Genomic DNA, 24,644 nt, shown 5'->3' on the forward strand with positions numbered 1-24,644 from the left:
AGGGAAAAAAACAACCGTTTTTTCCCCCACTAAAATTCCATGTAACCAGTGGGACACAAGATAAGATAGTACCAACATGAAATAAATTAGCTGCACTACTGGCTTATTAGCCCTTAGACGTATTTACGAATGTGACATAAAAATTACATACTCCTTGACAACAGGGATCATGACACGTAATGGGCAGCTACAGAAAAACCCAATATATTTTCTTTCTCTAAGTACCTTTACCGATTTCTTTCTTCTACCTACCTTTTGCCTTGTGCATTTTAGAGCAGGGAGCCAAGTGGCTGGGGGGGTAGAGAAGAGAGAGAAAGAAAAGAGAGATTTAGAAAGAGAAAAAGGCGACAGAAGTGTCATGGGAGTGGGGAGCCTGGGACCCATCGGGGGGACAAGATGACCCATGAGATGGCCCGCACCTGAGACTTCAACCCGGTCCCTAGAGATGCATCACCCATCAACCCCAGGGAAGCACCCAGCCTGTCCCTCAAACTGTCCTCTGAGCATGAAAACATATGTGATGTGTTCCACAGACAGTACAGAAATGACAGAAATGGAGAGTTAAGCCTCTAGTGAAAATATAAAAACGAACATACTTCTGTGCAGTAGATTTTAATAAGATTTTAATATTATTGGTGAAGAACCAAATTACAGATCACCCTAGAATACAGAGCACAAAACCTCAGAGACAAAATAAAAATTCATGAAATCAGAAGAGCACTTTAGAACGGTAATCATCTTTAGGATAAAGAACCCATTTTCTCAACAAAGCTACTGAGCACATTTCATAAAAATGAAAGGAGATTAGAGACGAGGCTCACAGTCACAGCCCCGAGCCGCCAGGACTGGGAAGGTGAAGACACTGTGCCAGCAGCATCGTGGGTTCCTGTTACCCACAGATCTGGACTCAACTTCGAGTCTGAATTCCCTCAAGTCTCACGCACAGGGCAGGAGCTCCGTGACCCCCTGACTGCCGAGCAGCCCTGGACGTGAACCGGGTTGGCACGTGGAGGAGCAGCGATGCTTCCACAGGGTAAAAGAAGCAGGTGCACGTGCCACTTCCAGCCACATGACCCTGATGCCCCAGCCATGGTCTTGGGGGTCGACAAGGGGAGACAGGCTGTCTCTGTTGCTCCAGGAACAACTCATTATTCAGCTGAAGTAACGTAAGAGCTCCGTGTGTGGTGTAAACCAACCCGGGTCCCCACTTCCGGAAGAAAAACATGCCACCTCCCCCCAACCCCCCGCCGGGGGCAGCAGGACTGCAGAGGCAGAGAAGGTAGCCCGGGCTCAGCTGTGCTCATGGCTTCTCAGGAGAGCCTGGGTGGGTGGCTGGCGGTTTCTCTCAATGCCCTGAAGCCAACACGTCCCCATTAGCTCCTGGCATGGTGGAGGGGGTCCTACCCCCCCACCCCCCGCCCCACTCAAGGGCACTACACGTTAGTCATGATTCATTTGGGTCAGACGTTTAAATCAGTGCATGCGTTCATCCTACCAGGAACACAACAATTACTGATTTGTCGTCCCGCACCTATAGCAGCGAGGAGCGGCTGTCCAAAGCCACCAGCATCCCAGCAAACCAGGAGACAAAGCAGGAGGCACCCCAGGCCAGCCCTACGAGAAAGGCCATTTACAGGTTCCTTGGTTTTAAGCCCTAAATCAACAGTCTAAACAGATGCAGATTCCATGTGACCAGAGAGGCAGTCGGGAAGATTTGAGGCTTTACATCCTTTAGATATCTACTTTTGCTGTACTGGCTATTAAAAAGTTATGTGTAACTTCAAGATGAAAGGTATGAGCAGCTTCTTAGAAGAGGATAATCCCAATCTTTTGGAGATTTAATGAGATGTAACTCACTGAAGCTTCTGGCTCGGTTTGCTGTTAATTGAATCAAAGTCGATGACAATCTTGCTGCACTTTGGTGTGAATTTCCTAAACACAAGAAACAAAATATATCAAGATATTATCCAGCAAGTCGTTAAAGCAATTTGTTTACTTTGGCTTAACCTACATTTTCTGTGGGGAGGAAAAAAATTTCCCGGGATTCGCTTGATATCTTATCTCTATAGGAGCCAATTACAGTGCACCATACCGAGAGGAACACAAACCCGAAAAGACTAAGACAAAAAAAGAAAAAAAAAGATGCATGCGGTGGCTCCGTCTGTATGTTCTCCAGCTAGCTGAGTTCACGAATTATCAGGGAGTCAAAAGATTTCTAACAAGTTAGCTGCACAACATGATACCCGATTACTAGCTTTCCCAACAGATTTCTCTTCCTTCCTAGGAAACTTCTGCAGCCAACTTGGAATTGCTCAAAAGCAAAAAAGGGTAAATTTTCTTTTGTGTCTTGTACAAACAGCAAAACAAACAAACAAACAAACAAAATTAGCTTTAGTGACGAGGAATTTTTAAAGTCACGTTCAAAAAAATGCAGATGTAAAAATTTACTCAGGTAGCCTCTAAAACAGCTCAAAGGAAAATATTTGGGGACTAATTGCATTCTTGTAAAAAGCAGGTAAAAGGTTAATACCTAATTGTTATTATGATGTAAATAATCTGGATTTAAAGTCTCAGAAGGCACAACAGTTCAAGAGATTCATTATGTATAACCCCTGTCCCCAGTGATGAGCACAGCTACTGTAAAGGAATTGCTTTGAAAGCTTTCAATCCCAAAAGAAGTTTCCACCATGAATCAAAGATGGTTGAAGGGACCTGCCGGGAGAACATACCTCCCAATCTTTGCCTAGCAAAGATAACCGCAGAAGTCGAAATGACTTCCAATGTCAATTTAAAATGTTGCTGTCAGAAGAATTCCTGGTGTTTCAACCTTGCAGGTTCCTTTCATTCTAAATTCCCAATGTCAGAGTTGTTACATTTACAAAATTTACCAAGGTTTAATGTTACTATTACGAAACCTGTGAATTTCACAATTTCTCGCTATTGGAGTAATTTAGCCCAAGCCCCGGAAAACTCCCAACATTCAAGCGCAGTATCATCCGTCAGATTATCTTCTGATACTCCTGTCCCTGCTTTCAAAAAATCCACTCCCCACACCATCTCGAGATCCTCAGCCCACGGCACTTAAAAAGAGGCTTCCAGGTGTGGAAGTCAGGCATCTCGAGAAGAAATTAAATGTCAGCCAAGGTCAAATGCGTTTCTTCATCCGGCCTCCGCCCACCCTTCCCCCGAGCTCTTCCCGCGTACCTGAAGGCCACCCCAGCCATATCAAACAGGCGCCGCGCGGCGGTCATCTCATCGCTGTCATGGTATTTGTCAGATATGAAAATAACTTCTTTTATACCTTCAAAGGCAACAGCAGCAGAAGCAGCCCCGTTAGTATAGCCACACAGAGCTACTGCGACAGACACGCGGGGGCAGACGGAGCCCCGAAGCGTCCGTGATGAATTACCCTTCCCGAGCCTGCTCGCCCACAACGGCCACTTACCGCCACCCGTCTCTGCCACCTTCCGAGGCAGCAGACGACAGATTATTTTTAATCTGCCCTCCAGTCTTTATGGATTTTTTTTTTTTTAAACAAATGCAAAGTGAAAACATGTCAAGTAGTCAAGTCTTGATCCGATTAACAAATTTTCTTTACTGTGGGCAATCCGGTTTCTTTATTCACAGGGCGACTACTCGTATCACAAGTGGATGAGGCTGGGGGTGGGGGAGGGGGGAGTGGAGCGTGCTGGCAAAAATCTGAGGTAAATGCCCTCCCTGCTTCTGAAAATGGCTCTAAGAACTGATTCCAGGCAGCTCCATGGACGGCAGATCCGCTTTCTTCTCCTGTCCCCCAGGGCCGCGCTAGCCGGAGGGACACACCTCCCTCCTCTCCCCCAGCCTCCGGGGGGACTGCAGGGAAGCTGGGTATGAGTGGGGGGAAGAAAACTCCCAGAGGGTCGTGCACCACCAAGGAAGGAGCCCAGAACATTCTTCACCAGGGGCCGGCCCCTGATTCTGCTGCCACCGGACCTCCTCCCCTCGGAGACCCGCCGGCTCCTGATAAACAGGCCCTTTAAACCACGTATCTGGCTAACATGGTAAGTCTTTAAATCCAAGCTGAGAGTTTTATGGAGACAAAGTGCAGCCAAATCTCAGATGTGACAGCATGAAAAAGGTGAAATATTCAGAATACAATGGCGTAGATTTACGGTAACTGTAATGTAAGGAAAACTTACAGTAGTACCATTCGAGTCTGATGACATTTATATGCAAAGATCGGTTTGCGTCCTAAAACCTCTACCATATATTAATAAAAATTAAAATTTCATATACAGACTCCCAGCTGACCTTGCTTCTGACAGAAGTTCATTTCTCTCCCTCCCCCTAATCTATGCACGACGTGTCGGAGAACGGTGAATTGGCAGTAATTATATGCACTGCCTGTGTTGTTTCTCGGCAGCCGGCAGTTTAAGAAGTTGCAAACTAAATTAAAAACATGCTAAGAATCACAGAGGACACAATTAGTCTTAGACTACCTGGCACCAGTCAGAAACAGAACACAGGAAGTACCTTGCGAAGTTGCTAGTGCAATTAATTTGGATCTAAACAACAGCGATTTCAGATCAAGCCTGTCTGCGGCGACGCAATGTGACAAATGGGAGGGGGCCCCTCCTACCTGCCTGGATGATGAGCTTGGCACACTCATTACACGGGAACAAGGCGACATACATCGTGCAGCCCTTCACGTCGGCCGAGTTCTTGTTCATGATGGCGTTCAGCTCGGCATGGCACACTGCGGGTGTGAGAGAGAAGGAAAGGAAAACTTAACATCGCGACTCCCGAGGAGTTGACTAATGCGGCTGAAGCATTCCACTCGCCCCTCTTTGGGAAAAAACAAAAACGTGTATAACAGACTCGATTCCTTAAAAACTGACCGGGAAGAGGAAGGACAGAATACCAAATGAGGGCCACGCAGCCCGACAGGTTGGTGATTAGCCGCAAAACTGTTCGCCCCGGCAGCCTTCGGTCTGCAAGCTCCCCAGCAGCCAGGAGAGGCCAAGGTCAAGTATCTTCGCCCACCCTGAGCAGGGCAATAGCTCAAGGCTCCACAAGACCCTGGGGTACGGGGTTACGCACCTAAAATGGCTCATTTGCCTATTGATACGCACATGCGGGGATCTTGGCCGTGACCGTGAAGAGGGCAGGGTGCGATTTCCAGAGCAAGGGTCAGGAGGTAAAGCAGAGCATTTCTATCCCAAGGGATTTCCTTCCCCTCATGGCTCTCGACCCCCATACACACGAGAAGGATGCTGGCAGATAACTAGTGGTTCGTCTTAGGTAAGAAAAAGTTTCCTCTACTTACTGGAAAGCCAAGTTCTGGCTATCATGGCCCATTCCACCAATGATCCCCACAGAGTGATCCGAGGTCACTTGCAGATCTGCCTGAACACAGTTAAAGGGAGCAGCCTCCTCTCCTCTCTTGCAAACCTGTAAGTCCGGCCATCTTCCCGGGCGCTGGCAAGGTGTGCCCTAACGAGCTCACAAGGGCGCTCCTCCTCTCAAGGCAGTGGTCCTCCCTGCTGTGATTGAGCTGGGAATCCCCTACTCGCACTGGGAGGCCACCCCATTGCTCTCCTACACTGGTATTTAAGTTTCTGGGTGCGTTGCTAAAACTCGATTATCCCCTCCCTGGCAGTGATTTGCAAACCTGTCCTTGCTCATCGGGGGTGTGGCCTGGGATTAAGAGATTTCCCGCCTGATTCCAACACGCAGATGCATTGCAGAAACACTTTGTTGCAGAACTCTCTAGTAAGTCCCAAGAGACCTAACACATACTAAGCGCACAAGTGCCGAAGTCAATGTTTATTGAACAAATTAATGACAATCTGGCCGTGGTCCAAATCATACAAAACTGCTGGAATTATAAATATGGAGGGCCTCCAGGGGACCCCCACCCGCCATCCTCTCCAACTGACCAACCTTCTGCCCTGAACAGCTTCCTCTAGGAGCATGGGAGCCTTAAATGAAGAGTAGCTTAGATTCACAGTTCTTGGACATTGTAGCCCTGATGTACTTGCTTAGTCAACGAGCCTTTATTAAGATCACAGCCCATCAGAGAATAGTCCCCGCCGGCTGGCCACAGAGACACCTGAGCCACTCTCCTGGGGATGGCAGGAGAGAGAAGAAAGGCTCCCCGGCTCAGTGGTGTTGAGGACACTGGCCTCAGAGAGGCCCCCTTCAGCCCCATTCACTTCCCTGGTGACCAAGATGTACCCCAGGAGGGATTAACACTTGCTCCCTGTTAAAAACAATTAGATGTAATGGTTTCTCTTATTTCCCCCTTGAGGGGAGAGACCAGTAGGTCTTCGAGGTTCTTTGTAAATTTCCCAGAGTCTGATGCCCTGCCGTGAACATAATGGGGGTGAAATATTTATTGAATGAATAAAGAAGGAGATGCAGACTCCAACTGTTGATGGTGATGCTGGGAAATCCAGGAAGTCCTCTTAAATGCAAATATCAAGAAGAGGCTTTCCCATCAAAAAGTATTTTTTTATGGTGTTGGTATTAATCTCCAGAACTACAGTTTCTGAGTCTGTTACTCACTGTTACTACCATCTTCTTTTGAATCTCTAAGAATGGTCCTATTGACTGCAACTGTCTTCCTCCGATTCATCCCAGGCAGTTTGGGATAATATTGAACATTGTATGGTCTGGATTCATTCACGAAAATTACCACGTGAAACCGATTCTCTTGGGCCCCATCCGACATCCCCGACATCCGTACTAAGGGCAGCAGATAGAAATGAAACTTGGAATGATCAACAGAATTCCCTTCTCTTAGCTACAAAATAACAAGAAGAAAACTACAAAGCTTCTTGTTAGAAACACGGCCTACTGGGCTGTATGAACAACCGAGTGTCGGACACATGGGAGACTCTATTTTTTAAGTTTTAAATTCTTCCTTTTGATCTTTATTTTTTTACTTAAATTCAGTTAATTAGCAGTGTACTCAAGGCCCAGTTGCCGCTCGAAGCTACGTGACCCTAGATAAGGCGTGTCCTTCCTGTATTTCCCACTCCAACAAAGTGCATTTCCAACTAACTAAATAAAAATGAATTTTGAAATACCAAGTCATCTAATTCCCAGCTTTTTCCTATTGTGTGTCCAGTTTCCTCCCTCCTTCCTCTAGAACAGCTGACCTTCTCCAAGACAGTCTCTCGACAGCAAATCCTGAGCCTTCTCTCCTAAGGCCAAGGGCAAGAGGCAGCCTTGGCCCAGCCCGCTGGAGGCCCCAGCCCCTCCCGACTCAGGCTTTCTCCATTCTGCATGTCCTTGGTCTCCACTCTCAAGATGCCACCTTCTCAGCACTTCAGATCTCTTTTCTTCTTCCTTTCAAGACGAAATCGTCCTGCCTCCAACTGCAAGACTAATTTATTTTTTAAACAATCATCTCTTGACTTCATCATGCATCTACAACCTCTGGTTTTTGCTAAACCAATACTTTTCAAACTGTAGGTCAAGAAATCAGTTTAGTGAGTTCCAAACAGCTTGTTCCCTCTTTTTAACGCAGGGGAATGAAAACAGATGAGATCAGAATGCGTCCTACATGGCAAAGGTTAAGTCCGGTTCCTAAAAACTGTCTGAGTTCCTAAAAACTGTGTGTGTGTGTGTGTGCGCGCGCGCGTGCGTGTGCGCGCTTTAGGTGTGAACTGTTTGCTGGGTCGCCATATAAAAAGCGTGTAACTGTAGGGCACCCGTGCGGCTCATTCGATTAAGCCTCGACTCTTGGTTTTGGCTCAGGTCATGATCGCAGGGTCATGGGATCCAGCCCTGTGCGGGGCTCCACGTTCAGCATGGAGTCTGCTTAAGTCTCCCTCTCCCTCTGCCCCTCCCCGCCTGTGCGTTCTCTCTCTCTCTCAAAATAAGTAAATCTTTTTAAAAAGCATGACTATGGAAAACTGTTGATTTCTGTAATATGTTATTAATATTTACAACAACCAGCGGGGGGTGGGGAGAAAAGGCCTTGATTTGCGAAATCTGCGGATTTCAGTGTGACCGCTCCCACATGCCAGTTTCAAGGTCCGGGCACGACAGAGAGTGGGGAAGAGAGACGCAGGGTTTGCTCAGGTGCGCTGGTAGGAGCGAGCTCCCACGTACACCCCTGGGTGGCCTGATCTTCACCCAAACCCAGGCCTTTCTGGGTGAATCTTTGGATTCACCTGCCTGCCGGGCCCCCAGTTAGCAACAGCTCTCCACTGGAAACCCTCTCAGGCACCAGACACCATGGAGCCTCCTACTTCTCCATGGGTCCTTTTCTTTTTCTCGCCTCTCGGGGGATCTTCCAAGGCTCAGTCCTGCTCTTTCATTTTTCTCCTGCAGTCCCTAAGTCTTCCTGCATCTGTAGTGTCTCAGAAAGCAGATCGATGTCGTAAAACCCAGTGTCCTGTCTTCTCCACCGGCCTCTGCACTGGATGGGCTGAGGTTTCGCTGTGACTTTTCTCTCTATGATAAATACTCCATAGATATCTGACAGCAATAAATGAAGGAATAAATTTATCTTTTTCTAGTGCTAGCATTTTTCCTGTGTCACCTGGGGAGAACTAAAGCAAGAGCTACAAATATATAAGAGCCAAAATCAACCAACGAGGAGTGGTCCTGTTCACGACCTTGACACGCACACAGTTTTTACATCTGTAGTAAGCATAGGACAAGGTATTTCAAAGTACACAGTCCCTAGGAAGTATTCATAAGATAGCTAAAGTGTCCCCTTTGGGGCACATTTGCCAATTACCTACCTAGAATTATGCATCTATGACTAAGCGATGACCAAAAGACATCTCCAAGTACTACAAGTGTATTTGATAAGTGCAAAGAATGACACCAAATCTATCAATTATTCTCACCATTGTTTAAAACGAAAAGAATCAAATGCTGAAAATATCAGATTCATGCATATAAAGTTCTTGATTGCTAGAAGGAGAACCTCTGTTTCAGGTAATTATAAGACAATTCATATGCTTTGGTCTTTTTTTTTCCTCTTCTATTACTAACTGTCAGAATTCAGAACTGCATTAACCTTGGACCACTGAGAAGAGATTGTATAATTAGAAAACTGTATTTTTCAAATTCCCTCTTACTAGGGCTTGATTAATCCTTACTGTCTCAGGTAGGTGGTTCTCTCAAAGTTTGACAAATTAACAGGATATATTCCATCCTGACTAGATTTAAGAGATTCAACATTTTATAGATTTGACTTTCATCTTATTAGATACAAGACTAAGACAACATCTATTTTAGCTAGTACTATTATTAAGGTTACTTCAATAGGTTTTACCAAAAAAAAAAAAAAGAAAGAAAGCATCTTGAATAATGCTAAACAAAGGCTAAGTATGGCACAAATAATTTAAGGGGTAACAGCGTGGCTCTACCCCTCACTTCCTTAGGGGGTGAGGCTCTCCCCCCTCAGCCTATTAAATGAGGGGCGGCTTGGAGGGTCACATAGGTCACATAGCCAGTTTCTGCACCACCTTCTGCCACCAATCTCCAGGCTGGACCACAGGAGCCTCAGTAAGTCTCTGGGGAAATGTGCCTCTGCCCCTGACCTTGAAGGCTCGAGGGCTGGGTGGCCACCCATGGGGAAAAGCATGGATGGTTCGCTCGCTGACAGGCATGAGGGACAGGACTCAAGGGCCGGGAAGCATCTGCTCACGAACTTCCAGAACGGAAAGGTGGGAGGCTTTCCCCTGCAGCCGATGACACACACGACGTGTGGTGCCCGAGCTCAAGTTGACCCTGAGCATTTTTTAAAATAACTCGAAGTTAATTTTTATAAGATATTTCACTTCTGTTCTTTTCATCATCGCCTCTTGAAACAAGGATCTATGCGCTTTTATTTCAAGGGTCCCATAGCTGTCAATCACTGCACCCCGGCGCGTCTGTCTACTGGGGCGCGGGCACCCTCTTTCCTGTGGTTGGAGCCCCACGGACGTGAAAAATCCATGGAGGGGTGGGGCGCGAACTCGCTCCTGGAACAGATCATTTAGGCAACTGGGGCTTCGGGAGCTAAAATGGAATTTCAACTACTTTTTTCTTAATTATTGAAAGCTGTCCTGACAGGGCCTCGTACATCACTGCCAGCCTCCAAAGTACCTATCCTTCAAGTCAATAATTTAACAGCAGAGTGGCCTCGGCATTGAGCCCCCCACCCGCCTCCCGCCACCCCTGGAGTACTACCCACAACGTTATCAAAGTCCACTACTAGGGCTTCCCCCAAACCCAAAGCATTGCTAGAATTTAGCCCCCAGGCAAGGTCAACGCTCTAGTACCTTATCTCCCCTTCCTGAACTTTCCATATCGGTCAAGCAGCTACTAAATTCAGGATCTGAGTTTTCAAAGGATTTGAACTAAAGGTGGGGGCAGGGGGAGGGACAGATGACTTGGAAACAACAGTCGCACCACGTCCTGGAGACAATCCCGTGCACACAGGCCCATGGACCACGTCGACCATGTGCAGCCTCTGCTTCTCCAACTCCTCCAACCCCACCCCCACCCCCAGTCTTCCTGGCGACACTTCCTGGCATGCTCCAAAGCCGATCTCACTCTCAGGGCCTCTCAGGCAGAGCTATCCCCCTGCACTGGGCGGTAGAAGGAAGAGGAGACAGTTTTAAGCTGTAGGCGCGTCCCACAGACGTGGAGTGAGGAGCTCAGGTGGCAGGCGGAGCGCTCACAAGGACAGCATTCCTAGGACTGCGCGGGAACAGAGGAGCCCAGTCCTAGAGCTCAGGCCCTGCCCGGCAGGAGATGCCTGAGCCCCAGGCAAGAGGCCAGAGACACAGAGAAGGAGCAGCGAAGAGGTAAAGCTGCGGGAAGAGGCAGGAAACGGGCTGAGAGGTGGAGGGGGGACAGGGGCCAGCCCGTCTGCCTCACCTGACCACATCCACCTGCTCAGAATCAGACACCGCTGCCCCCGGCCCCACCCCGGGCAGTGGGTGGTCTTTCTATCCGGAGGATGGAAGGAACTGGGCCTCACAACCTTCTGGCTTTGAGGGACACACAGCCCCAGTGGAGAGTTAATGATGATGACTGCGTTAAGTCTGCGGGTGAAAATAAACACAGGTTCCAGCGATAAGGCAGAGGAAGCCAGCCTCGCACCTGGGAAACGTCCGGAGTCTGTTCCATGACCGCACTGTGCCCAGAGAGGAGGTCTGTAGAAGAAAAGGACAGCGGAAAGGCATTCTGGCCAGGCCCAGGAAGACGGAGATGAGTCACTCACTTCGAAGGCGGCCAAACCCTCCAGGCTCTGAGTTGAAGCCCCGAATCCTGGGGCCCCCGCCTGGGGCAGCTGGAACTTCCCATCTCCACTCCCCCTTGTTCCTCAGGGCTGGACGAAAGGCCCCCGGGGCCTGGCTCTGTCTTCCCCTCACTTCCTCCCAGGGTGACCCCTCGGCCACTCCTCACAGGCTCTGTCCCCTCCACCTGCTGATTCTAGGACCCTACCCCCCTTGTGGAGCCTCAGTCTCCTGGCCTGTGAAATGGGAGAGAAAAAGACCCGTTAGCGTGACTACGGTCCGTGAAGAGCGCGGCACAGAATTGCAGCCTGGTCAGTGCTCGTGCTCCCTAAGCTCTCCGGCCCGGGCTGTCCCCCTGAGACCCGGCAGCCCCGGGCTGCTCGGCTAGGCAGTGGGAGAGCAGACGTTTCTTTTTCTCTCTGTCCTACCCTGGTCCCCATCCCCTGCCCCCTTCCTCTCTGCCTCTTGCTAAGTAAGGCTGCTGGCAGCGACGCACGGCACCCGGGGGAACCACTTAGCCCCAATGGTAGTGCTTAGGGCTAAAGAGATTTCTGACTGTGGTGTTTCCATTATGGACAATAAAGCCCCCAGAACTCTAATTACATTGCTTCCCTATGTGCTGAGGGCACACAATCAGGTCAGAGGGAGGAGGGTGTGGAAATGCTGCATTTCGTTGATGGGTAAGCCCTGCCTCGCTCGCGTCCTACCGTTTACGGGGAACGCGTGTTTGATGCCTAAGACGTACTCCAGAAACATGAATTGAAACAGAACACTAATCACTGCTTGACAGCTGTGGAATGCAAATACACACAATAAAAACTCTAAGCTTCCCTCTTGCGTTAATAGCTTACAAAGGGTAAACTGGGACAGAGCAGTGAGCACTGGAAGAGGAGTCAGGACGTGTGTGTTCTAATTAATTCCGGCTCTACTGGGCCTGCCTCAGGCAACTCACTGATCCTGTTTCGGCGTGCAGAAAATGGGGCTTAACCCACCTGCCTCCGGTTTCTGAGATGAGACAGGAGCCGTGACCCTGCCCTACTTTTCTAGGACGTGACTCTGGCAGGCCTTCTCCACTCCGCACAGCAACCTCCTCCCCGATCCCCCGTGTCCAAGCCCGCTCACGCTCCTCCTCCCTCCCCGTGGCTGACAACCTTGCCGCATCCTTCACGGAGAGGCTGCCGTGGATCACATCCCCCTGCAACTCCGTGGACCTCTGCGCCGGCTGCCCCCCTCACCCCTACCCCAAAACCTAGTGACCCTCTTCTACCGCTAACGAACCTGCCTGGGAGGCCGCCCCCGCACACCGTCGCAGACCTTCCTCTTTTTCCCTTTCTGGACTCCTCAGTCTCCCGGACATAGAGACCCCTCTCCGGGTCCCGTCGCGCGGTCGTCCTCTGTCTCCAAACACAGCTCCAAGCCATCTCTCCATGCCGGCCCCGGCCCCTCACCTGCTGCTGGCCCTCCGTCTGCCGTGCCATCACAACTGCCCGCGGCAGCGTCAGTAATGACCTCCAGGTCGCTAAACACCGAGGACATTTGTTGCCCTTCTTAAACCTCTCAGCAGCCTTTACGGAGGCTGACGGCTCCCTCCTCCTCCTTAGAGCGTGCCCCGAGGTCCCTGAGGGCTCCCACCTTGTCTGCGCCTCCACCCAACCTCTCAACGTGCCAGACCTCAGAGACCAGCCCAGAGTCCAGCCTTTGTACCGACCCTCCATCCCCTCACCCACTTCCACGGCCCAATGTCACCCGAATGCCAAACATGCCCCCACGGACGTCCCCAACCTAGACTTCTGTCCCCACTCGCGTACCCAACTGACTAGGTGACACCCCTAGAGGGAGGACTCACAGATGCCCCACACTCCAGGGTCCAAATCTTCCCCCAAACTGAGGTGCTCAAGCTGGAACTGCCTGAGGGAGTCCCTCTCCCTCGAGGACCCCCTATCGCCCAGCCCTCTTGAGGCTGCTTCTAGAATACACCCCAGACCCATCTCCGACACTCCTACCAGTGTCACCAGAGAGACACACGTGCCAGTCACTTCAGGGCTGCCATCCTTGTTTCCATTCCTGCCCCGAACCATCCGCACACCCCCTACACACCAGCTCAATCTCGTAAATCAAACTCCTTATCCTACAGTCCCCAGCCTCATCTCGTTACTCCAACCGTGACCTTGACCGACCTGGACCTTCACCGCTAAGCGTGGGCCAATTCCTTTCCCTCCCACATAATGCTCCAAGCACCTTCCTGACCAAGGGCTTGCGCCAAGCTCTCTTCTCAGCAAGGGATGTCCTTCCCATCCCCCAAACACTGACCAGCCCACCTTGACCTCTTGGGAACCCATCCGGTCCTTCAGGTCTCAGCCCAACCGTCACTTCCTCAGAAAGGAACATTCAACAGCATCTGTTGATTTCGCTCCTGTCTACCTCCATCACGGAGTCTGAGTTGCAAACACAGACCCTGGACATTTCGCTCTCTACTGCAGAGAGCCTGGCATGGGACACGCTGCGTGAATGAATGACCACAAGTGAAGCTCGTCTGAAAACTGTATTGTGATAGAACATACAGTCTTGATCCCCCATCACCAACAGACAGCGCGTAATGGATCGTGAGTATTTCAATTCCTAAAAAGTTGTAACTCACTTGGAGAAGGAGCAACGACAGGGAGGAGTTCCACTTTCCTCTTTCACCTAAACTCAAAATTAATGGCGTTTTGAACAAAGTCTTTTAATTGCAGAATTAAAAAATTCATGCTCCGTTATCACATTCAATATTTTAAATTTACTACGGCATCTATCATTTGGAAGAAGCACGGAGATAAAATTTACACCTCTGCTAATTGGCCAGGACCGACCCCCCAGAGAGCATGAGCAAGAGGAAGAGTGAGCGCCCCCTTGAGCTCGAACTCCCTTTCACCAGTTCTCCGCTCAACCCACGATTCCCTGATACCGTGTTTCAGGAAACACTGTCGTGCTGACTGATTCACAAAAGGATTTCTGAAATCCTTCCTCTCCGTTTGGTTTGGTCTTAGAACACCCTCTTATCTCCTCGAGTTCTACACCTGCCTCCTCTAGTCTATATTTTTTTGGACTTCGACGTGGGGTCTTTTTCTACCCTCCAACCTTTTTTCATCCAATGTCTAGGAATCTCCATGTTTGTGGGGTAACCTGTAACTTCAACCACCTCCTCCTGCTCGTGCGTCCTGTCTCTGTCCGACTTGGAGTCTTCTTAGAGCTGGCACAAGTTTTGACCACTGGAAGCACAGAGAGAATACACCCTGCTTCTCCCCTTAGTAATTCATCCACACACACAGATGCGAATATCCTCTCTGTGTCACTGCCACCAACAGCTTTTTACAGCTCGGAAGCTTTCACCCAGGGTGGCTTTGGAACCTCCTTCAGCCCCACAGGCAGAGAAACGAGTCCCTAATCAAATGCAATCAAAGCTGTATTGTTTAGGGGCACCTGGATGGCTCAGTGGGTTAAGCCTTTGCCTTTGGCTCAGGTCATGATCCCAGCGTCATGGGATTGAGCTCTGCATCGGGCTCTCTGCTTAGCAGGGAGCCTGCTTCCTCCTCTCTGTCTGCCTCTCTGCCTACTTGTGATCTCTGTCAAAAAAATAAAGAAAATCTTAAAAAAAAAAAAAAAGCTATATGTTTAATTTTTCCCTAGAATTCTAGCATGAATGGAGTTCTCAGTATCATTTATTTCATAAAGATATTGAGAAGTAAATGTCAAGTTATGTTTAGCAAGCCCACAGTCGCTGGGTATAAACATGGCACACCTGGACCCGAGGCTCCAGAAGCCTGTCTGGGATTCTGCCCTGGAATCTGGTCACTGATGTTTTAAGCACTGTGGGGTCTTTCTTAGCCAATACGCAAAGACATATATAAAATCTCATCCAAATATTTTAAAAGGTCCTAAGAAGTCAAAGCAAAATGCAATATAAATATGTCCAAAAATCTCCAGGAACCCAGTTTTATTCCGTATTTCCAGGAGCAAACAGTATATACATATTCTACTTTTCTACCACTATTAACAAGGGTAACGTTGAAATGTTGAAAATGTTGAACATTGAAAAAAAAATGCAAAATAAGACCTTAGTCATTGAGGCTGATTTCAGAGACGATTGGCCCAAATCAGCAAGAACAGATGTAGAATAGATCAGCAGAACAAAGACTAACAAAACCCATCGTTGTCAGCTGCTCTCTGCACCCCCACTGCCTGGCAGCCCAAAGTTCCAGGCCAAAGACTTACTGAAATTGAAAAATTAAAGAAATTCTATTTACCATAAGGAATATCCACTTGCACTCAGAAAATTAACGTGCTCCCATACCTAAAACATAAAATGGGTTGAATGTGACCCTAAAATTCTATTGATACTATTAAGTTTCTCAACAAACCTTTTATGTTGAGAGAGAGTACAAAGATGAACTTGAGCTCACTTCCTGTTCATTAATTTGGAAATCGCTACCCTTGGATTACTTAGGTAAGCTTGTATTACAAATTTCCATGAAGTAAACTGGGTCTTTATAAAACCCAGACAAACGCATTTTTACGAGTAGGCTGAATCCTCACAGATGAGCATTTTAGGTTTTCCTACAGACTTTTCTATATATGCTTTGCAGAATGTGCTACTCTCTGTATGTGCTTTCTAGATATTCCTAGTGAAACAGTAATATTTGGCTCGTCAAAAATAATTAACCCTGAATCTGTAGATTCAAATACGTAGACGAAAGGGCACCTGGCTGGCTAAGTTGATGGAACAAACGACTCTTGACTTGGGGGTCATGAGTTTGAGCCCCACGCTGGGCGTAGAGATTACTTAAAAAATAATAATCTGTAATAAAATAAAATACAGATAAAAATCAAATAAATCAACCCCCCATCATGATTTGTTCTTTTCTTAAGACTATTTATAAACAGTTATCCCTGATCATGAAATATCCTTAAATTAAGCTGGTTAATTTCCAGGGGGGAGCCTCACACATAAGCTGTTGAATTTCCCCGATTGCCTAAAGCATCACACAATGAAACTTGAGTTTGCCCCTTGATTCATATGAATAATGGACTTTCTTTCTTCCTGGGATAAACTTGCTCAAAGGTTTTCCATTGATTTTATTCGTTATTTCATACAAAAGGTCCTCCTTAGGCACACCGGCAGAGCCACCACTGCTAGGAGGCCGAGCAGGGAGGGACAGCAGGAATCTGCAAGTGAAATTAGAAGTCTGCAGCCAAAGAAACAGCAAGTCATCAAGTTCACGGATCTGCCGAACAAAACCGGAGGGCGTTCGATTTCAGCTGGCTGAAGGAACAAATTTGATCTTAATTACGAAGAAGCTCTTACAAGTTTTGAGGAAGTCATAGCTCAAGAAGGATCAGCCGCCTAACTTCTTGATAAATTAGTTTCTCAAGACTAACCTTTTGGATGCCAAAGAAATACATCACGTGCGTGGCAGTCAGGAAAATGTCAGTGTTCAAGGGGGTAAGGTAAATGGCTAAGTGATCGCTAAAGTGACATCTATGCATGCTTAGCAATATGCTAACTCTAAAAAATAAAGACTAGATTTAAATATGAAATTTACAGAAGCACCACCACACACTGGTAAAACGGTTGGAAGTTGCCAGGCTAACAGAATGCCTTAATGAATTCCAGCAGTGTCCTCCCCAGCGCTACCTCGTTTTTCGAGTTTTCCTGCAGAAACAGGAACCAACCCTGGAAGGAGCCCCACGTCTCCATTTCTGCCTGATGCATGAAGAATGAGGCTGCCACCCGTCTTGGGACATCGGAACCTGTGGTCCTCCCATGATGGGCATCTGGGAAACAGCAGGCAAAGCCATCCGGGCTTCTGGATTGATGAGGACGGAAGAGGAGGCCAAGCAAAGAGGCCCCCTCACCCACACAGACCTCACCAACAGGAAACGGCACGACAGGAAAACATAGGCGAGCTGGAGGAGCAGAGGGAACCCGAGTTAAAAAATGCCAAGCTCAAAAATAAATAAATAAATAAATAAATTAAAGCCAAGTTCTGAACAACAGCTCTCCAGGATGAAGGAAGATGATTCCACTCCAGCTCCCTGGTCTGCAAACTACGTCGTCAACATTGGTTATGGAGCCCCAAGGAAGGTGTGATCTCTTGAATTACCACAAGTATTTTTACCTCCATTTTATAAAATTGGTATTTTGATTAAATGTGCTTCATTCTAATGAGTTTCACAAAGAGAAAGGAACTCAATATGTCAGCTGAATACTTCATCCCAGGTTTGCAACCACTCCCTCCTAAAAATAAAAATCTTCCAAAGCTTTTTCATACGGTTAAATTAGATCAATCTGCTGCTTCCCAGTTTTTTAATTGTCACTCACGTGAAAAGGTGTCACTTTTAATGCTGACTTCTTCCTGCCACTTCGTATTACTGACAGCACCCTAGCTTTTGGATTTTTCAGGAAAAGAATGAGATAAAAGGCAGTTTCTGTAGCAGGGGGAATTTTCATTTTCCATACTCATACTACATTATAATCAAATAGTTTCATGAAGTTTTGATCCCAAGGTTGGAAGAACAAAAACACCCTTTAAAAATGCCTCTCCAGAGACACAGCCCGGAAAAAGCTCCATCTTCCTATTATGTTACAAGTCTTCCAACCTTCTCTCCTCTCCACAAAGTGTCGATCAAGACTAATGACGCTAAACTTAACAGAATCAATAAGGAGAATTAAGTTGTATATGCTGCTGGTAAACCCAAACTTACGTGGCTCCCAAGCTCCACGTCGGGGAAGCGCTGAAGCAAGCCCCATGCATGCCGCCTCATGGGAAGTGAGGGCACCCATGCAAGCCCCCGAGCTCGGGGTGAGGGGTTACTTTGCCTAAGCCTCTGCATGCTCAAGGGCACGGTGCAAAGGGGAGAGAACGGGTGCTCCACTGGGCTACGACCCAAACAGCCTTTCAGAAAAACTGAATTCCCCAGCCCCATGGGGGAGGCAGTTGGGTAGCAGAGGGCACAGATCTCAGAGTTTGGAGATGTCTCCCTGCTTGCATCACATTAAGAAGGATACATCACATTTCTGGGCCTTTCTTTTCCCATCCATAAAAATGGGCAGGCTCAAACCCTGTGGACACAGGGCCCCAAGGCACTACTACGGTTCTGGCAAGGGGTCCAAGCAGGATCCCCAGATTGCGGGAACATCATACACCTTCTCCAAACACCAATGCTGGTTCGTAAAACTCAGAGTAATGCAAAGGGTTACTGGCATCGAGAAGATTTTATCAACCATGGATTGTTCTACTCAAAATATGCCAATGGGAGCCCCTAGGTGGCTCAGTCAGTGAGGCCTCAATCTCTTGAATTTGCCTCAGGTCATGACCTCAGGGTCATTAGATCGAGCCCCACATGGGGCTCCATGCTGGGTGTGGAGCCCGCTTCAGGTTTTTTCTTTCCCTCTTCCCCAACAGGCTCTCTCTCTGAGAAAAGAAAAGAAGAGAAGAGAAGAGAAAAGATGCTAATGTTCTCACTTATATATGGAATCTAAAAAGAAAAAAAAAGCTCACCGATGCAGAGAACGGAGTGGTGGTTGCAAGAGGCGGGTGGGGGGTAGGAGCGGATGAAACGAGTGAAGGGGAGCACAAGGTACAAACTTCCAGGAATAAAATCAACAAGTCCTGGGGAGTGTGACATACGGCATGGTGACTGCAGTGAGGAAAACTGTATTGCATGTTTGAAGGTTGCTAGGAAAGCAGATCTACAAAGTTCTCATCGCACACACACACAAATTGTTTGCAATGACATAAGGTGATCCATGTCCACTGGACTTCTTATGGCCATCATTTTGCCATGTATACAAATAACCAGTCATTACATTGTAACACTCGAAATCTAATAAAACGCTGCATGTCAATTACATCTCCAAGAAAGATAAGGGGAGTTTAACTAGCATTATACTGGGGTTGGGGAAGTGTTGTTGACATTTGAGAGAGGATCCTCATGTATTCCAAAGAACAAAGACATGGCTGGTCTAGAATTTTGGATGATCCCTAAGGCTCCTTTACAGGGATTAGCACATTATCTATCCTTCCTCAGCAGCTCGGCTGCGGCTGCCGATAAAGACGGTGAGGAAAGAAAGGGCTCAAATCAAGCCCACCCAATCCCAACATTATCGCTGATCTTTCAGATTAATTTAATCTTAACATGGACGTAAAAAAAAAAACGCACAAAAAACTTGCATTTTGGCCAATTACCACCAAACATTTCTATCACCACCTCCAAGGAGATCCAAACATGTGCTTCCCTGTGGCCCGAAATCCCTTGATAAAACAAGACTGAGTGTACAGTTTAAAACTAGTCATCATTATTTAGACTTAAAGCCCATCTTTACGTGTCTTATGCCTTTTAGAAAGCATTTAATACCGTCTACGACTTTTATAGTACATCAAAGGACAAGTCTACTCTAGTGAAAGAAATTGTCTACATTCTACATTCCACATGTGAAATGGATAATGGGCGAGCACGGGCAAAGAGCTCTGAAAACCAAGAGGGAGCGTATGGAGAGTACAAAATAATGCAGACAACCAGTGTCCTGAAACTCAGCAACTACTCAATTAAAAAAAAAAAAAATTGTTGAAGTTGGACAAATGCCTCCACGTGTTTGGTTTTGTTTTGTTAATTCCTTTTGGAAAGGAGCTCTGTAAGGCATTTGCCTCCAGGCTGGGGAAAGGCAGTGTCTAAGAACAAACAGATCAGCTACAGGAGAACACCTCCAAGTCAGGTGTGGCCAGTAGGCGGCAAAGCCTTTGGCCTCTAGGTCACTGCCATGATCTGCCTAGGGCTGGCAGTGACGGAAGAAGAAGGGACAGGTCCCACCTTGAGAGCCGCCGAGGAATCAAGGAAGAGCGTCTACGCCAGTCCAAACACTGAAATCTTTTTACAAGAAGCCTCCACTTTTTACAAGACTGACACCTACAGACTCCTTCCTTCGGGAGACCCGAGGGTTCACCGTGTGGACTGGGTGAAAAACACTGTGGTTGTCCTTTGTCTCAGTGTAGACCAGAAACACAGTGAACTTTTCATTCTCACGGTTTCTACGCGGGACATTGAACCGTACTGTGCCAAACTACCTTTGCCATGTACCTGTGAACAACAGACGGTTTCCCTTCCTCCTTGCCATGGAAAGCTTACAGAATCACAGTCAGGATGACATAAAAGTTTCTAAAATACATTAGCATGTTATTCATTTCAGGAACCCCACTCAGCTACAACGCTAAGGCTGAGAAGACGGTTCGAACTTCTGCCAGTGCTGGAGTTAAAAGGATGAAATTGACAATGAAGTCCCCCTACTCACTGAACTACGTTTTATTCCTGGAAAACCCAGAGCTCTGGGCAGCCCCGTACCCCCACGCCACCCCCAATCCTCAGTTTCCTCCCCACTGCCAAGCAGTCTTTCTTTTTCTTTAGAAAATGGAGCGGTTGCTCTAAGCTATCTAAAAAGAAACTCAAGAGGCTTATTTAACATGATTAAGTTCCAAGAACATTAGTAAAAATATATATATTCAGCTAAGTGTAGACTTGGAATTCTTCTAGAGAAAACCCCAGAGGCCAGCCTACTACAGAAGAGTCAACAAAGCAGAAAGACCGTACATCACTCCTCGACCCTCGCTTCCTAAAGGCCCGATCTTTCCCATTTGGATGGGCTTCGTCTGCTTTACTCCCAACAGAGGCACTCCGTTCATTTCCAGACAGAAACACAGGTCCTCGTGTTATGAAAAATCTGCAACCAGCCTAAATAGGCCCATTTCCCTCTTTTAGAACATTGGATGCATTTTCTCCAGGGAACTGAAGTTAAGCGAGGCTGTGGCTTGTTCCTCCCAATCGCTGAAGTGGTTCTTCCTGGGGCTCAGATACTCAACAGGTTATAGGAAGCACCCACCCCTAGTTCAAAGCTGGACACCAGAGCTGGCCAGGCCAAAGGTTTTCGGTTCCACGCGTCTGGTTTGGGGTCTGACTACCAGCCGCCTTGGGAATACAGAGCCAGGTCTCCAGAACAGGAAGATGCCAAACCATCCATTTCTTAATGCCCAGCTTGATGGAGGAAAGATGTCAGGGTTCGAAGCTATTGGCCAAGGAAAAAATTATGGGAGGTCTTCGGCGCAAAAAGGTTAAGGCACGGGTATTAGGACCCATGAGCAGAAAAAGCTGCCATGGGGTCAAGAGGAGTGGCCCATTACGTACGTATTTACCAGTTGCGAAGGGATTAGGGAGAGCATCAATAGTCTCTAAGGAATTTTGGAAGCAAAGGTTCCCAGGAGCTTGAGCGGGCTAGCTGCTGTTAGGAAAAGGTCACTTATTGCTGTCTAATAAAACCCGAGTCATGAGACCCTTCAGATGTATATCAAAGGGTCATATGCTTGGGGGACAACTGCCAACATGTACCTTGGGGGGGGGGGTAGAGATAAAGGAAATTTCCAAAGGAATTTTTATATGTTAAAGTAGACTCACAGGATCCTGGGGTTGGGCTAGGATTGCCTGTGCCCCTTAGCAAAGTATTATCACGGAGGCAGCTGAGTCTCTAGAGGAAGGTCACTCCACCGGTTTCAAGGACTCGTCAGGGGCTGGAAATCTAAGGAAATTTACTAACTTCTCTTCTGCCTTTGTTTCCCACATCACAGCCCACAGTCATTTCCTCCTTCTCAGAGAAGAGCTGAGATTTCCTCTGTAGGCCGGAGGGGGGCTGAAGGAACCCTGCTTCTCATCAGAGCGAAGCCCTGGCCAGTCCCTGGTAAGCTGGCTTTGCTTCTGGTAGCCAAGAAACAACCTGTGGAGCCACCGTGCACATCCTCTGACATACCCCACCCCCGCCCCAGCCAGGGGCTGGGGCCCTCTGCAGAGACATCCGCCATCCATCCACGCGCGGGGGTTGTAGAGCTCAGTAGATCCCTGGAGCTCCGGGCCAGGCTGCGTGACCACTCACATACTTTCCATCACAGACCCTCTCTGAAGCATAAAGGGTCGGGGGCAGCAAGCTAAAGTAGTTGAGTAGGATTTTTCTTTTGCCCAGCTGTTGATGACTTAAAAGAGAGCGTACTTAAGCACCCGCAAGGCCAAGCCACGAAAGCAGAAGGAAACACAGCCCAGGCCCTACCGTAAGGGTACTTGGTGTCCAGCCTGCTCTCCGCCGTCCTCCTCCAAGGCAGCAGGTCGTCGCTGCACCCGTTCGGCATTCCGTTATACCCGATGCCCACGATCTTGTTTTCCGCATTCACGATGCAGGCTCCAACCTACAGGGAAACGTGCCAGAAGGTGTGGTGACCTGGCGAGGTCCTGGACAGGCAGTGCATGAAACCAGAAGCTGGCAGAGCTCCAAAGCGAGCATGTGAAGGCTTGTGAAGGGTTCTCTATCCCCTCGCTTGCTTTCGGTGGCAGCTCCCACAAGCCAAAAAAAGCGGACCCCCCAAATCCCAGAGCGGGTCCAAGAGGCTGTGAACGGTGGCCTGTGAAAAAGGTAAGCACCTGGGGAAGCAGCACAAAAGACAGATTTACTCTGCCTTTAAGCTGCCAAGGACCCGCTTCCGGCTGTGATTTGTTCATTTCCAGGTTATCTCGGTCTCTGTGTGTCCAAACATTCTAGAAAACTCACTTACCTGTGAATTTGGATCTTTGCTTCTCTGTGCCGATAAGAAGGCCACTGCCATGAAATACTCAGGCCATTCCAAATAGTCATCACGTTTTTTGCAGGGAACTTCACTCATGCTGGGTCTAGAAGGAAAACAGCGGCCGAGAAAAGCATTTTGGTTCCCCGGCTTTCCAGATCAACGCAACCGCATGTCAACTTTGCGACAAAGTTGACAATTTCTGTGACATTTACCCCGTCAGAAATCACAGATCACGGAGTCCCAGACAGTGTCTCGCCTTGAGGAAAAAAATCAAGTTAAGTTACTGTTCCAGAAGTTCAGGTTTGGCATGTAGAGTTCTGCATTCCCAAGTATTACATCTATGAACTGCTTTCTCATAGGATTTTTGTCAACCTGGTACAAATGCCTTTGCCACAAATTGTCCTCATCTGCCACCTCCCCCACTTCGGAAATAAGAGCCAGCACAAGGGGGAGGGAGGGATGATCGATCATCTGCTGTCTTTCAGACACTGTGAAGGGTTATCTTACTCAAGCTTCATTCCTAGCAAAGGTAGTACCATCCCATCTTGCAAAGACCCCCCTAAATCCCACAGGATTGTTATCCGGGCCAAATTTCCTTGGAGCTGTCCCAGCTCTGATGTTAACCGGATAATCTGTCCCTTTTCTTTCCCCTTAGCGTCCCCAGATGAAAACAGATGTTATCACCCCTGAGCATCACGTCTGAGTACTGAATCAAATGGGGAGAAACGACGGAAAGCGTCAGGTGTTACAACTGAGGCAGAGGTTTAGTACCGTGGGCTCTACTCACTCAAGGGGCAAGGCACAAGCTGATCGACAACAGGGACAGCCCCTAAACTTCTAGTAAGGGATGGGGTCCTTTCAAGGGAAACTAAACAGCACAAGGGAGGAGGGAACACCAGAACCGCGTGGGTCTCCCCGAGCATTCCTGAGCATCTGGGCGGAAGGGGTGTGTGAATTTCCCTGCACTTGGGCTTCAGGCTCTAGCCTGTGGCTTGCGCGGGTCAGAGCCTCAGACTGGGAGACCGTGAAAAAGTCGCTCCTGGGACCCATGATTATCCCCGGATTCTGCTGCCCAAACTCTGTAAGCCCTCTGAACACCCAGCCATGCTGGACTGCACAGGTTTTACCACCGGCTCCAGGGTTAGCGGCCACCGGCTCCAGGGTTAGCGGCCGTAACCGAGGTCGGGCGCCAGGTACGTGCCACTAAACAGGAGGTGGGAGGGAATTGTTACTCCAACTTCAGCTTTAACGCTCCGGGGAGCCCCGAACCCCAGCCGCGGCAACTCCAGGAGGACACGCCGGGTAACCCGCCGGGACAGAATCCAGTCCCCACCCCCCTCCCCGCCCACCAGCCCCCTCGGACCCCACCCGAGCCAGACCACGCAAGCCGAGCCTCCACGTGGGCGCAGGAAGTCCTGCCGGCCCCATCCTCCCCCGGCTTCCTGGGGGGAGCGAGTCTCCGGAGATCCGGCCCGCCCAGCCGGCGCCCGCGGGCCCCGCAGGAGGTTGCCCTGGGAGGGGTGGAGGCGGGGGGGGGGGTCCTCGGGCTGCCCCGCCCCGAGCCCCAGCCCCGAGCCGGGCGACCAGCACCCCCGCGCCCAGCGCTCGGACCGCCCCGCGCAGTGGCGCGCACGCCGCGTACCCGCACCGCAGGGCTGGCCCCGGCGGGTCCTCGGCTCCCGGTGGGCGATCGCAGCCGCCACCCGCTGCCACCCGCCGCCGCGCGCCGGGAAAGGAAGTCGGGAGAAGAGGCGGGGCCGCCGCGGGGCCGGAAGGGGAC

The 24,644-nt window shown here is 48.8% G+C and overlaps 1 protein-coding gene across 3 annotated transcripts; it reads right to left on the reverse strand.

The window, feature by feature from the left end:
- Nucleotides 1–606: 606 nt before the first annotated feature.
- DCTD (dCMP deaminase) lies at nt 607–24,644 on the reverse strand. Of its 3 annotated transcripts, XM_045069425.1 has the most exons (7): nt 24,507–24,593; nt 23,077–23,120; nt 22,853–22,967; nt 22,354–22,489; nt 4,619–4,735; nt 3,205–3,301; nt 607–1,932 (listed from the first exon to the last, which is right to left on the reverse strand). In XM_045069425.1, exons 3-7 carry the CDS (start codon nt 22,958–22,960, stop codon nt 1,854–1,856), a joined length of 537 nt encoding a protein of 178 aa, XP_044925360.1. In that variant the 5' UTR covers nt 22,961–22,967; nt 23,077–23,120; nt 24,507–24,593; the 3' UTR covers nt 607–1,853. The 3 variants fall into 3 exon arrangements, with proteins under 3 accessions (XP_044925360.1, XP_044925361.1, XP_004757745.1); XM_045069426.1 differs by lacking the exon at nt 23,077–23,120 and having other exon boundaries at nt 24,507–24,644; XM_004757688.3 differs by lacking the exons at nt 23,077–23,120; nt 24,507–24,593 and adding an exon at nt 24,244–24,342.

This window comes from Mustela putorius, unplaced genomic scaffold, assembly GCF_011764305.1.
Source record: "Mustela putorius furo isolate JIRA1106 unplaced genomic scaffold, ASM1176430v1.1 tig00003932_pilon_pilon_pilon:0A:0A, whole genome shotgun sequence".
Lineage (NCBI taxonomy): Eukaryota > Metazoa > Chordata > Mammalia > Carnivora > Mustelidae > Mustela > Mustela putorius.

Bases quoted from the DNA above. Each gene is read 5' to 3' on its own strand.
- DCTD (XM_045069426.1), bottom strand. From the start codon at position 22,960: ATGAGTGAAGTTCCCTGCAAAAAACGTGATGACTATTTGGAATGGCCT. The intron at 4,736-22,353 runs GTAGGGCCTGGG...TCACACCCGCAG, and splicing joins GGACACCAAGTACCCTTACG to TGTGCCATGCCGAGCTGAAC. The intron at 1,933-3,204 runs GTACGCGGGAAG...TCTTGTGTTTAG, and splicing joins ATGGCTGGGGTGGCCTTCAG to GAAATTCACACCAAAGTGCA.